A 15,000-nucleotide genomic window follows, 5' to 3' on the forward strand; every position below is an offset into this window, starting at 1 on the left:
TCTACATATATAAGGAAATCAGTGACCTCGCGATTAATTAACTGCAAAATGTTCGTCTGAATATACAAGGGCATCAGTGACTTCGCGATTAATTAACTGCAAAATGTTCGTCTAAATATATGAAGGAATCAGTGACTTCGCGATTAATTAACTGCGAAATGTACATCTTCACATACAAGGAAATCAATGATTTCGCGATTAATTAACTGCGAAATGTTCGTCTACATATATAAGGAAATCAGTGACTTCGCGATTAATTAACTGCAAAATATTCGTCTGAATATGTGAGGGCATCAGTGATTTCGCGATTAATTAAATGCGAAATTTTCGTCTAAATATATAAGGGCAACAGTGACTTCGCGATTAATTAACTGCGAAATGTACATCTTCACATACAAGGAAATCAATGATTTCGCGATTTATTAACTGCGAAATGTTCGTCTACATATATAAGGAAATCAGTGACTTCGTGATTAATTAACTGCAAAATATTCGTCTGAATATGTGAGGGCATCAGTGATTTCGCGATTAATTAAATGCGAAATTTTCGTCTAAATATATGAGGGCAACTAATTAACTGCGAAATGTACATCTTCACATACAAGGAAATCAATGATTTCGCGATTTATTAACTGCGCAATGTTCGTCTACATATATAGGGTCTATAAGGAAATCAGGTACTTCGCGATTAATTAACTGCAAAATATTCGTCTCAATATATAAGGGCATCAGTGACTTCGCCATTAATTAAATGCGAAATGTTCGTGTTTTTCCTATTTCTCACTGTAGGATGTTTGAGAATTTCTGCTCACCTCGGCTGCGACCTCCATAGTTGTAATTAAGCCATTCTTAAAAAGTTTTCGTTTGAAGTTCACTATTCGTTTGAGTTGTCGCGTTGGTATGCTTATACAATATGTCTAGAATACTCGGTATTTCCACGATCGGTAAATCCAAAAAGGCTGCAGATTTAGTATCTAAAAGTGAACGATCAAGCTTCTACTCAGTTAATGTTAATCTAAGTGTGTGCAAGGGTGACGTACTTTAGAGAGAGAACTTAGGGATACCATTAGCGATAAGGGAATAAACAATGTTAAAGCTTGTTTGAAAAAGTAAATACGACATGTAGCAGTTGCAATAACAGTGCAGAGCCTTGGTATCTCTACGCTAAGGCGAGTCAGCCTATCGTTTGAGCAAAATTTAACAAATTGACGAACTAAAAAAGGAGGTTACAATAGGGGGTGACAACTCTAACAAGGCCTGTTTCGGGAGAAAAACAAAAGAATCGAGAAGACTCGAGTTTTTTGATGGGAAATATGACATAGTTCTGGGATACTGCAGGAAAAAAGAGCAAAGTTTTGACATTTTACAAGAATGTCACCAAAACACTCGGAAGGATCTTCAAAATTGCCTGGAGGACTCAAAGTTCCACATGGTGTTGCTCAAACAACGTTTGTTAAGAGTTGTCACTCCCATGATGTAACTCTTTTGGCACAGTGCCCCATTATGTTAAAAGGAACAAAGAAAGCATTACTCTAAAATTCTTACGTCCTTGCTTCTGAGACTAGGTATCCAGTCCACATCATCTGGAAACATTTCGCAGTTAATTAATCGCGAAATCACCGATTCCTTCATATATTCAGACGAACATTTCGCAGTTCATTAATCGCGAAGTCACTGATTCCTTCATATATTCAGACGAACACTTCGCAGTTAATTAATCGCGAAGTCACTGATTCCTTCATATATTCAGACGAATATTTCGCAGTTCATTAATCGCGAAATCACTGATTCCTTCAAATATTCAGACGAACATTTCGCAGTTAATTAATCGCGAGGTCACTGATTCTCTTATATGCATATATGTACAAAGCGAATAATTATTCGAGGTTAGTTAAAGGCGAAATTTGGATCTGTTATATTACAAATCAAAATATTTTCAAAAATATACAGAGATGTTTCATTGCAAATTTTCATAATTTCCCTATAGATATAATTCATTACAAAATTTTTACTCATATTAATTCCCCAGCTTTTGAAATGTGCTGCCTTCCTTAGTTTATACATTTCGATTCGCTAACTTGTTCACCTTCATCATTCCGTACGATTACAATGCAGATTCCAATCGCTAAGTGGAAACAAAATCTCGTCACTTCGATACTTAAATTGATATAAAGTGACTCTGCAGGAACCTAGACTGTATCAAGCATCCAAGTTATGATAAAATGATTTTGTACAAGAAGTACTTTGCATGCATAAGGGTGATGCATTGAAATATGATCTATTGACACTGAGTGACCGATAAGCAGGCGTCCTATTACCACAGTTCGTTTCAAGAAATTTTAGTTTTCTCCCATGAAAAGTAATTTTATTATAAGCGAAAAAACGACAAACTTACTTCAAATTACAGATAAATATAATTGAAGGCGCTTTAAATTCTGAAAATTTCTCTTTAAGACTGTTACAGATCAAGCTGTTAGTTGAATGTTCAAGTGTCACGCTCGAAGTCACGCAGTTCTTTTGCGCAGTTTATTTTTATGAATTTCTGCCCTAGTAAGTGTATAGCCATGCCACGGTTGTAGCTTTTCGTGTAATAACTAGATTTTGAAAATCTTTATATAAATATTCAGGAAATGAATTGAAAATACATCAAGATCTTTTGACAGCTCGCTTACTGCCTGGGGTAGGATTAACAACCACCGCCCTCGATTGAGAAATCATTTCTTGCCGAAAATCAAAGATGAGAAGCCATCCAAATGACAATTGTGACATTCTCTAGCGACTAGCTTGCACTTGCACTGGTATATTTTATTATTGAGAATGAAAGCTTGCTTTTACCAGCCATTTACTAAGATGTCAATTGAGAAAATACACGAATTTCAGCCCCTCCGTTTTCCATCTAAAAGTACATTGCCCGCGGATTTTTTTACATTAATTAAAGCTACAATCCTTTAGCTTTATTTTGATGCGGGTAGCATTCAGAAATTCAGAATCCTTCTAGGAAATTTTTCCATTGAAATTAACCAAAAATGCCCCTTTTTCAACACTGTCAAACCATCATCTTTGCTTGAAATTGTTTCTCTGTTGTTAAGAGGACCCCGGAAAAAAGACAGGCATGTTTATAAAGTAGAAGGGTTGATCAGTAATGTGGTGTAAATTGATTGAAGATACTGTTGCTTTTGTGTTGGCAAGAGACATAACAAGTTAGCCATTTATGGAAAATTTTATCTTAAAAAAATGGTCCCAAGGGGCTAAAACTTAAATTAGCTGTCACGTGACCGCATATCATTAAGGAGACTAATTGATGGCCATTTGATTACTTACTCATGAATACCTTTCAGCATGCAAAGTTTGAGGTAGGGTTGTATCTGGCCATTTCCAAAATTACTTGAACGTTACGTGGACTGGTTCTTAATTGCCCTTTGTAGGTTGCACTTCTTGGTTATCTATTCTGTCCTATGAAGGTTTTTCCTGCATGGTAATCTTGTTTTCCCCTCTAATCATGTCAACAAACAACATTTGACTTGATTTCCTCTAGTTTGATTACATAATTTTGATAGAGGGTCACATGTTAGACATCTGAATCATTAATGTTAAAAACAGAGAATTTCTCATAACCAAACGGTGTACAGTGGGTACCCACAGTTGCCTGGTGCAAGAGGAAAGCCTCTTTCTCTAAGGGACAAATCCTGCAGGAAATAATGACCATAATGACGATGACAACGTGATGGCGATAATGTATCATTTCGTGGAGGTCTTGTTTAGTCCTCCTGTTAAGGCACAAGGCACTACGGCAAAATTATGGTATTGCACGATGATACTGCTGCTAAGAAACTAAACGCCTGTTGTTGAACGTACCTGTAAATTGTTTACTATAGGGACAGGGGTGATGGGTGTTCTGACTGGACCATTTCCCTCAAAAAAACTGTATTCTGATTTGTCTGTACTTATTATTGTCCATGAGGCTCTATCGTTGATCATCTCTTTGTTCTGATCTTTTGGACAAGGCATTGACTACAAAATTAATAATAAATTACAGCTTAGACATACAAGATGATAGCGTCTGCGGAGAAATGAATGCCTGTTGATTACTTCGGTCTGGGTGATAATAGGCCCATTGCAAGACCATGTCACGTGACCTTGCCAATCATTAAAAAAAATTGGTCGTGGTACAAAGTAGACGTCAGAAATGTAAAGCGTGTGATGAAATTAGTAAGAATGTCAATTTTGAGGCCCCTGATGTTTACATGTAGGTGAGAAATTTTACAGTGATTCTACATGTAATGCTTAAAACCTAACTAAGAGTTATGTGAAAAACAGCTGCTGGATGGCAAGCTTTGCCTTCTTTTACATTTTTCAACTTCCAAAGTGCTATAAACTCACGCCCTTAACCGTCAGTGGCCTCAAAATTAACAATCTTACTAATCTCATCTCGCTCTTTCCATTTCTACATTTCTTTCTGTAACATAATCACTTTTTATGATTGACAAGGTCACGTGACATGTTCATGCGAAGGGCCTATCTTAAAAACTATAAGGCGAAATTATTAGCTTACTTCAAGAGACATATTTTGTCCCTTCAAAGGAAAACACCAGGTCCCAGTTGTTCGGAGGGTGGATAGCGCTATCCACTGGATAAATCACTAGAGATAACTCAATTGGTTTTGCTAGTGTTTATATGCTGGATAGTGATTGATTCATCCAGTGGATAGCCATATCCACCTTTTGAACAACCGAGGCCAGTTCTCTGTGTTGTCTGCTTGAGGGAAACATGGTTGGCATCACTGTTAGAGCAGTCTCCTCCCACCAATATGGACAGTATTAATATCCTGGCCCCAGTTGTTCAAATGATGGATAGCACTATCCGTCTGATAAATCACTATCCAGTGGATAAGTCATAATAGCAAAACCAATTGCGCTATCCAGTGGATAGTGATTTATTTTTAACAACTGGGGCCTGGTTGTTTGTGCTGTTTCTAGGGTACAGAGTATTCCTCGACTTACTTGAAACTGGATAATTCTCTCTTGTGAAAGACAGAGGTACATACGTTCTGTTTCTTTAACACAGAACGCCACCTGTAAAAAAGAGAGTCAAACTGTGAAAACGAGAAGAAAAAAAAAAAAAAACCCAGCTCAACACCACCTGCCTGGACCTGGTTTGATTGACTACCTCCCATGATACTCGGTGGAAGAGTGATTGAACCACTAACCCCTGAATAACCACTGATAAATACATCTCCCCAGCTCACAGTGCACTGCCACTGCAGTCACAGTAAAGGCGCTGTTACACTGTGAAATGTTGTGTCCAAGTTGTCCCGCCACAATGTCGCCAAAACATTGCGAGACAAGTTGCACAAAACATTTCACAATGTAACAGTGCCTTAACATTGATTCATTTCATATAAAACGTGTGGCAAATGCAACATACCTTATGAAGCTGGGACACTGGATCATCAGCATCCAATAAAGCTGTTTGCTTGTCCACTTTTCGTATTATCTTAAAACATTGAAAACTGTGATGAACAATCACATTATTACATGAGCTGCCAGTATGAACTATTGAATTAATTTGTAAAACACACGTAAAAAAGTTACTATATGTCTGAACAGAAGGCAGCAGGCCACTACGTTTCTAAATCCCTGCATGATTGACAGTATGGTGACATTTTCAAATTCAAAGAAACTTGTCAATTTGAACACAAATACCAAGTTCTTACAGAGAGCTTTACAGCTTTCGAAGAATGACAACATTTTTAAATTACCATACTAAGCTGGCAAAATCATCATCATCAAGCAAGTTTTTTCATGTACGTTTGAGTAATAACTATTTTAACAGTGACTTCTTGCCTTATGCCAAAACCTTATAAGCGAAGGTGCTGTGGATCAATTTAGAAATAGGAAACCTGTTAGACAACTGGACACAGACAACTTTAAATTGACCCTTTGGCTCAAATTTCAAGCTATTACGGTGAATTTCATAATTCTGTAGAATCTCATCTTCAAGCACCAATGGGCAAAATACGTTTCGCTTTCCATCAATCCGACGCCAAGCTGAGAGTTGACCAGAAACCATGGATGCTCAAATCTTATTGATGCATGAAATAACCTACCAATCAGCATCTTTGGTTCTCACGGTACATCTGAACTCGACGCCAATGGAAAGCAATGGAATCTGTACGAATCTGTTTACTGCATAACCTCTAGAAAGTCATCAAAAGGGTATTTGAGCTGTGAACTTAACAAAAATTCCAATCCACTTTCCAGAGGCTGAGTGGATGTTCCCGGCTATGTTCGGACATTTGATTGATGGAAGCCAAAACATATTTTGGCACTCACTGGTAGCCTTAGGAGGTGAGATCCCCAGAATTATGAAAACCGCAGTAAAATGATGTGAAAACCTTGACTGATCGCCAATCCTTTTTTTGTATAAGAAGAGAAAGTGGAGTCAGAAGAGTGGCATACACTCAAGAACATGATGAGGAGAGGACCTAACACATACCAGTCGCGGTAAAGCCATCTTCGTTACAGAGCACACCAGCTTCACTGTGGAGCCATAATGAACGTACCCTTCTCTGACAGAAAATTCCTCGCTCTCAGATTCATCATCATGTACTGTAAACAGACGAAGATGGCAAAGTGAGGACTTACTATGCAGTAAAACTTGAGAAATTAAAAAGAGTGATTGATGTCAACAGTCAAAAAACATGGTGGATCATATATTTAATAGCCCTTACGCGTGATGACATCGATCTGACTAGCTGATTTCACCACCAAGTCTTCAATTCAAAAATCAAACTCGTAAATTTTAGCTTGAGCTGAATCCCAAAGGAACAAACTTGTAAAGAAAACCCACGTGCATGTAGTATTGCATGTCCAGATGATGTGAATAATTTTGTGCAAACGAAGCTTGGTGGTGAATTTTTGAGCATAATTATGACGTCATCGTGCATTGCAGGAAGGGAATGGCTGGAAAGCACCTCTCAGAGCTGTGCACAGTCACTTAGGGATTAGGGCATACCCTCCAAGCAAGAAAATGTTGAAATCTAGAGGAAAATTGAAGTGCACAAACACAATCATGGGTTAAAATTTCAGATGTTGGAGTTTGATACAGTTTGCAAAAACAAGGACAATACCCAGAGCCAGTCCAATTCTTTCAGAATTATCGCCACCAAATAGAAAAAGTGACTAAACAAGTGTTACAACTCATTTAAATTTGTTTTGGGGGTTTAACAAGGTTAAATAAAGGAAATGTTGCCAAATGAATGAGGTTTTGGTGCATGAACAAAGGCCTGCAGTTGGAAGTTACTTTGAAAAATTGCTGTGTCTTATTCACTGTATTCCAAAATGGCCACCATTTTGGTTGTCTTTTGTTTGCTTGCAAATTAGCCCTTGTTGCTTTGTTCTTAAGCTAAAAAAATATATATATATTCAAAAAAAAAGTTATCCTTGAACGAGGTAACATGAGGGCTAAAATTTGAAAGTGAACAAAAGAATGCTAAAATGGTGTCCCTTCTGGAATAAGGTGTATAATAAGAAACTATAATTATAATATTATTGTAACTTGTGTGTTCCACAGAATCAGAGGGAACAACCAGCAAGGGAGGTTAACATTGTTACATGCAGGTCTTGGTTTCACTTACAGAGATGAATGGTGAAGGCTCCCCACTGCTGACTGCTGGCATGAAATGTTCCATTTTCAACATGGAGATATTTCGTGTTCACAGTATGTGATCTGAGGCGATTAAAGAGGGCTACAGTCGAGCCTGACTGGATACATACTGCAACACAGATATGCAATAGTTAGTACCAACAGACAGGGTAAGAGTTTCCACTCATGCAGCCAGATTAGATGTTCCCTCAGTTATTTCCTGAATCAGTTTTCACAAACTGATAAGTATCTAAATAACGAAATTAACAAGAAAATAACAGTCTGTTAAAAAATGAGCTGGGGTATTATTTCCTTGACCAAGTGAGGTATCTGTCTTTCAATAATAATTTTAGTCTCTGCATGTAGGAAGGTTTGAACGATCTCCTAAGCGAGATTGTGCATGAATATTAACCCACTGACTCCCAGGGGTTCCCCATTGACGAATAAAATCGTCTGGCATTAGAGAGAGTAAAATACTAAGTCTGGCCAGTTTACGCTGGTTTGGACGTCGAAGGGTTAACATCTACATCTACTAAAAAACAACAGGGTATGCCTTCTTTGACCCTGTACCTCCTAATACGGCCATTAAAATAATGGGGAGCCTCTAATAGAAGTGAAATGGTTAACCCTTTGATGTCCAAACCGGCCTAAACCAGCTAGACTTAGTATTTTACTCTGTCTAACGAGAGATGATTTTACTCGTCAATGTATTAATTTTTAATGAAGTAAACACACTATAAAAATGTTAATAACGGTACATGCAATGCTGTTAACACTCCTGCAACTCTTAAAGGTGTACTTACAATCTGCATTTTTAAGTGACCGCCTTTTCTTGGAAGGTTTTGAAATAACCTATAAATTAAAATGCAACACATAAATTCATATAATGGAGAGGTGTGTTTTCATAATGGCCACTACCAAACTATTTTTGCAGCAAGTCAAATAAAATTAAATGACCATAACATCATGAAAACAGGTTAAACAGTCTCCTTCAGTTACCCGGCCTGTTGTCCTCAATTATACAGTTCAGTTTAAGTTATTATTCAAAAACACTATGCACTGTTTTTCAGACATGTCCACCAATGCAGGTAGTTGGATGCACAGCAATTATGATCTTTAGAGCGACTTTCCCATGACCTTGAAAAAGTGTTCGCAATTTGTTTTACGGAACCAATGCTTGGCAAGATTGAAACAAAGCTTCTCGATCCTTATTCCCACCAGATATAATATGGGCAAGGTCATATGAAAGTCATATGAAAGTCGCTCTATTATGAGCATCACAAAGTATCCCCTTCTGCTATTCTCCCAAACTTGAACATCACTCGCATCTGGTGTCCCCTACATGTAAATGCCAGTCTACAAGGAAATTTTAAGATAATAAAGTTAAACCTTACACTTACCTCATTGCCAGAGACAGGTAGAGAATGCATCTACATTTCTAATTACCTGCATTAATATTTTGTGGACATAAGTGCTGTTTTTGGCAGCAAAATGCCAAGCCATAATTTGATGAAAATATCCAAATTTAAGAAAAATTGCCCCTTGCCACGATTGTACCAGTATGCTTATGCACTCTTAAATGAACTTTTTGTTTTTTCCCATTTTCTTGAAACAAATGGTGCTTATAAATTAGGCAACATGAGAAACCTAAAGTGAGAAAAATCTTATTTCTTGGTCATTTATCGGGTATGTAAAACAGAACTAACCTGTACCTACATGTAGGGGTACAATTTACTACTCTTTGGCTTTTCTTTTGCCTTGAAGTAACTTGTTCAAGTTCTGATCAAGGATTTCAGTTTTTAACGCCATCACTGTAGCAGGACACTGCTTTATATGCCAGTGGTGTATTTTGTCGTTTTTGTTAACAGTCCACCACCCATTGCTGGAAACATGACCAACCGCAGTAAAAATAAAAGCCATAGCTTAAAAGTGACACAGCTTTCCGCCAACAACACACAGGTGATTTTAAGGGAAGGAGGGCTGACGCTGTAGTGAGAGCACTCGCCTCCCACCAATGTGTCTCAAGTTTGATTCCCATACTTGGCATCATGCATGTGTGTTGAGTTTGTTGGCTCTCTGCACAAACTCTACTCAGAGAGGTTTTTCCCTGGATACTCAGGTTTTCCCCTGTGCTCAATAAACCATTCTTGATTTTATTTCTGTGTACAGAGTCCCCTATAATAATAATTATTAAGAGCCCAATAATGCTAGAATACTGGACACATCAAAATTCATTTAGTAAGCTGCACTTCAGAGTCTGCATTTTTTAAAATCAAAGTCGCAGTAAATGCAAGTAGTCTGACATTCACAGCAGGGCTCGAAATTGTGACCCACACATTTTTTCCCTTGGCAACTAAAATATCTGGTCCAGGAGAAGTCGCAAATTTACGTCTTGTTTTCACCTTCGCTTTTTCGAAACAAAAGGGTTAGCAGTTGCCAGTTACTTTGTTTCTTGCCATGAATTTTCTTTCAATCTGAAGATAGCGTAATTTAGCTGCGATGTTACATGCACAACTTCATTCCTTTAAATCATTTGCCATTTTCAGTGATTTCTTTACACATAAGTGTTGCAGGCTCAGGCATATTTTGTTTTGCTAAACCGCTGACAACACAATGTAGCACGATGATTTCGCGACTAAAATTTGCAAAATTGCAACTAAATTTCCATATCCAACTGGATTTTTTCATTAATTTTGAGCCCTGCACAGATATTTACGCGATTGGAGACCTAAATGCACATGTAATTGATTCTCATACCTTTATCCTTTTGGAATTAAAAGTTCCAACATGATCTCCACTGGGATATAATAACTGATCATAAGGCAAAAAGAAACAATGATTAAAATTTGATTAACCCACTGACTCCTCAGAGCGAGACTCAATAGATTACCAGGCCCCAGTTGTTCAAAAGGTGGATAACACTCTCCAACAGATAAATCACTATCCAGTGGATAAGTCATAACAAAACCATCGAATTGATTGTGATTTATCCGGTGGATAGCACTATATATCCACCTTTTGAAAAACTGAAGCCAGATGGGTGAATGGGTGCAGTGTCCAGGAGTCAATAGGTTAACAGAGGTGTATCCAGGTTTTCAAATTTGGGGGTCCTCTGGACCCCTTCTTGAAAAATTTTGGGGTCCATTGCAAAATTTTGGGGGTCCAGCTAATTAATATTTGATCTATTGCCTCTTAATTGCTGCTGCAGTACCCTTTCAGATTTCCAAATTGCCAAAAATAGTCTTATATATCCATCCCCTCGAATATGTACTTAAAATAAAATGATCAATTTCTTTGAAACTGTTGTGCCCGTTGATTCATTCATCAAAATGTATGGGCTGTCAAAGCTCCATCAATCACATCTGAAAACGTCTTGAGGAATATCCGTATGCTGTTGGAACTGTCGGCTCCAGTTGATAATTAATGTAATTTATCATTATTTTTAATGATCTAGATCCCCGCAGCAAAAAACAAAACAAAACTTTATCTCAATTTTCTGTAAAAGGGCATCATGTATTTTAACAACACTTGAGGTGTAATTTAGGAACAAAAGAGTAAACAAATATAAGCGATCGATCGTTCATCGTCGGCCTGTGACTTTGCCATAGCCAATGTTAATAATCAAGCGATTGAATAGATGGTTTTCACAATGACACCATCAAATTCTAAAATCAAAATCGCAAGGTGTTTTGAATTTTTATCTATAGCTGGTTTAAGATGACCTAGAAATAAATCTCTTTTCAAGTTTTCAGTTTCATAACATCTTTCGTTTCGAAAATACAGCATTTTTAATTTCCGAATCGTCACCTTGCGTGACACTATGATACAAAGTTATTTGGCTGGAAAAAAATGTCTATGCCTATGAATCTCTGCAATCTGAGCGCTTCAAGTACATTAGGAGGTGTGTTCATACACATTTACATGTATATCTTATGAACGAAAAGCAATTAAGCGCTTTCATCGCTAAAGGAGTTCCAGATCATCGTGTTGATTTCTGGCCGCCATGTTGGTGCACCATATAAAACTCTATAAATTTGCATGAATTCCTTTGACAAATAACTCAGAAACGATGTACCGCACAGACTTGAGAATTGGTGAGGTGATTTATGAATTTGTCTCCTACAACATTCGAAGTTTTTGGCTTATTGCATTGAACGGTTTTGATTTTATGTTAGTTTCATGTTAAACACGTTAATAACTCCAAAGAAGTTGCATAATTTGCAAAACATACAAGTTACCCGCAAGACAAGAACCGAGACGATGACACATGTGCACCCGGAATTAATATCAAAAGGGTCGCACAAAACAAAAATTTAACACATTTTGCCAACATTGGATTCTCTGTCACTTCGCTCACAGACCAATGCTTGAAATTCTCTTGGAAAGCATGCAACAAACTAAACTTCCACTGAAATGTTTAATTATCATTGGCAGATCAAGTGTTGCCGATTGTCTCGTCTAAAAAAAACAGCTCAGAACATGCCCTGCAACACACGAGAAATCAAATCTTAACTACTCCTGAAGCAGGACTTAATCATTGACAAAATGAAATCATTCAACAACAAAAATCCGAAAAACAACAGCTTACCTTGAAATTTAAGGAACTCTATCATTTCTCCATTGTGAGAGATGCAAATGTTCAATTTCCTTGTGAAATACGTCGTTCGCTTGTTTTTCTTGGAGTTTGTAATTTGCATTAACATTCAATTTTTTCTTCTGTGTCCAATCGGACCCTTTGTTTAGCTGAGTATATTCTGTGTCCAAAAGAGAAACGAGTGCATCCCAGGACCCAATAACGCCATGGTTAAAGATGACAGTGTTCGTGTCCGTTTATCATGTTTGCAGTACAAGACATTTTACGATAATTATCATTACTCAAGACTACATGTACAGCTGTAGTTGCAGGGATTTTGATGACAACACCACAACCCACTTTTATTCCATGCGTACCAAATTTTGACAAAATGAACATTCATCTGACAATACAAGATGTACATCTGATACTTTATCACTTTACTTGAAATACAAGTAGACTACAATGAGAAATTTTAAATATTTTTAGTAGTTTTAGGTTATATATTGAGGACTTTAGTTTTAACTCAAATGTATTTTAATTAGTTAGATTTATGTTTATTGCTGGTCCACATCAGCTTTATGCTGCCATAATTTGACCTGCGTTAACAAAGAAAGGATGTATGTATGTATGTACCCCAAAAGAAGATGAACTTCATTTTGTTAAAGCAAGAACCTTAGTCCTAAAATACATAACCTTTTTAATACCTTAAGTGATAATTCAAAGTGTTTTCGCTTGTCTGAATCTGATATGTACAAGGTTTTGGCAGCTCCATACCCCTGAAAGACAACAAGGTTCAAAACCTTTAAGATGCAGTAATGATACTAATGTTATTAAAAACCACCCTCGCAGTTGACATGAAACTTAAGGAACTTAAATTGCCACTTAATATTCTGCAATGCTCCACAGTGATTTCAGAGTCAAATCAGGTTAAGTGTACACCTTAAGATTTTATTAATGCATAGATTATTAATTTCAAAAGAAGATGCAATAATAATAATAATAATAATAATAATAATATTAACAACAACAATAATAAACAACCAATCACAAATGACACAATCTTTCTCGACACCCAATTCATCTTCCCGATTTCCTTTGCCAGAGGAGAGTAATTAAGTGGTGATTTCCTCATCCCTTTTAGTCACCATGTTCCAACATATCCCAAGGCACCAAGAAATCTACTTTAATTTATGTCCACTATTAAGCCTCTCGACCCACCACAGTAACGTCTGCACGATTATGTTCCAGTCTTGACACTCCTATACCACCAGATCTCCACATTCCCATCCTCTGACACTTCATCCATAACCTCCTTATACCACACATCAGCACACTTCACACCATATAATTATGTACTTCTGAGAAAGCTTGCAGTATAAGTACACCCTCAAACCCATCTGATCATGCCTCTTCCAATACTCCCTCTGCGCCAAACCAGTTCAACCACTTGCCACACACCCAACTGACTCCACTTCCTTGCCACACACTCTACACTTTAAATCCACATCTCCCTTCTGAATCACAGCCTGGAAAAAACTTAGTTCGCAAATCCTGCTCCTGAGAACAAAAACATACCATGCAAAGTCTTCTCCCAAAACATCTCTTTCCTTGCTTTCTTGTATTCATACTTTTGCTTCTCCCAACTGCAAGGTCTCTCCAACAACCTTCAATATCCTTTTGTCACCGGCCTTGACATATCCAAACAGCCAGTACGAAAATTCTGGGCGAGACGCTGGCGAGATTCGGGCCATAGAAAGTCTCGCTGATGAGCGATACAGAGCGTGACGATAATCAGCCTGACAGGAGCGATAAAAATTGAACGATAAATGAGCGAGAATGGAGCGGGACATTTGTACTACTCTGACATTTGGACGATATTCTGAGCGATAAACGGGCGAGATTCAGGTCATAAAAAACCAAAAAATCACGCTAATGAACGATACATTTTTATGGGCGTGACGTTAGTTTATGGCTTATAATTTCGGGTGTTACGAAAACTAAGACCTAAGACCTGCTCTTAGCTTTCGTAGTACGAAAACTACGACCCCGTTCTTAGTTTTCGTAGTATGAAAACTAAGACCCTTTGTTAATAGTGGTAATTACGGGAAAGAAACCCGGGAAAACTTACGGCTACTTTAAACAGACACAACGCCATGATAAGCTCGAATGTTGCGCGACAGAAAAAAAAGTGGCATTTATTGGCACGGAAACTAAAGATAGGGTCTTTCGGATAACCAGAAACTCAGTCTGTTAACCCTTTGGTTATAGCAAGAGTCCATGTCTTGGTTGTAACCACTAAAAATGTGATACACGCATTTTTCTGTCAGTACACATCTTCCAGTTTCAAAACAAGACTAAGTTCACAATTTAGCCGTAAGTCACGCAAACAGTAAACGGATGCCCGTAGATGGTCAATTTTATTACGATGCCTGATAGGGGACTGAATAGTTTTACATGTAAGACATAAGTGATTTTCTGTAAGTTCTTCTGTATTTGTCTCACTCACAAGCTTATTTCTCAGCATATTACAATGAGGATATGAAGTATCATCAGCTGTCAGGGAGTGAGGGTACATCGCACTATCCTGGTACTTTGACACATTATTTATCAGAAACATTGAAATCAGTATAAACAGAAACAAAACAGGCCATAATTGAAACTATGCCTACCTTAATAGTTCCATTATAAATTAAAAACTAGAAAATCCTCTGACACTCCCCCCACCCCCATAGACAGTACCACTGTTTTTTGTTTGCGTGACTTATGGCGACATCGTGGAC

At 37.5% G+C, this 15,000-nt stretch overlaps 1 protein-coding gene and 1 long non-coding RNA gene across 26 annotated transcripts in view; one reads left to right on the forward strand and one right to left on the reverse strand.

Annotated features, from left to right (window-relative positions):
- The window catches only part of LOC137988459 (recombining binding protein suppressor of hairless-like), an 82,605-nt gene that overhangs the window by 11,198 nt on the left and 56,407 nt on the right, over positions 1-15,000 (reverse strand). For all 24 annotated transcript variants that reach the window (XR_011120778.1, XR_011120779.1, XM_068834451.1 and 21 more), the window contains 8 exons: positions 12,925-12,996; positions 10,402-10,455; positions 8,448-8,496; positions 7,637-7,774; positions 6,496-6,608; positions 5,425-5,493; positions 5,001-5,072; positions 3,856-4,011 (listed from right to left, as the gene is read on the reverse strand). Coding sequence is in view for 22 of the 24 variants with exons in the window: in XM_068834451.1 (XP_068690552.1) it covers positions 3,856-4,011; positions 5,001-5,072; positions 5,425-5,493; positions 6,496-6,608; positions 7,637-7,774; positions 8,448-8,496; positions 10,402-10,455; positions 12,925-12,996 (723 nt within the window). In the remaining 2 variants the exon portion in view is untranslated. The remainder of the gene's footprint in view (positions 1-3,855; positions 4,012-5,000; positions 5,073-5,424; positions 5,494-6,495; positions 6,609-7,636; positions 7,775-8,447; positions 8,497-10,401; positions 10,456-12,924; positions 12,997-15,000) is intronic.
- LOC137988462 (uncharacterized) overlaps positions 1-15,000 on the forward strand; it is a 23,070-nt gene that overhangs the window by 638 nt on the left and 7,432 nt on the right. For both annotated transcript variants that reach the window (XR_011120781.1, XR_011120780.1), the window contains exons 2-3: positions 6,428-6,632; positions 7,573-7,814. This is a non-coding gene — a long non-coding RNA (uncharacterized lncRNA). The remainder of the gene's footprint in view (positions 1-6,427; positions 6,633-7,572; positions 7,815-15,000) is intronic.

The sequence above is a fragment of the Montipora foliosa genome, unplaced genomic scaffold, assembly GCF_036669935.1.
Source record: "Montipora foliosa isolate CH-2021 unplaced genomic scaffold, ASM3666993v2 scaffold_420, whole genome shotgun sequence".
Classification (NCBI taxonomy): Eukaryota; Metazoa; Cnidaria; class Anthozoa; order Scleractinia; family Acroporidae; genus Montipora; species Montipora foliosa.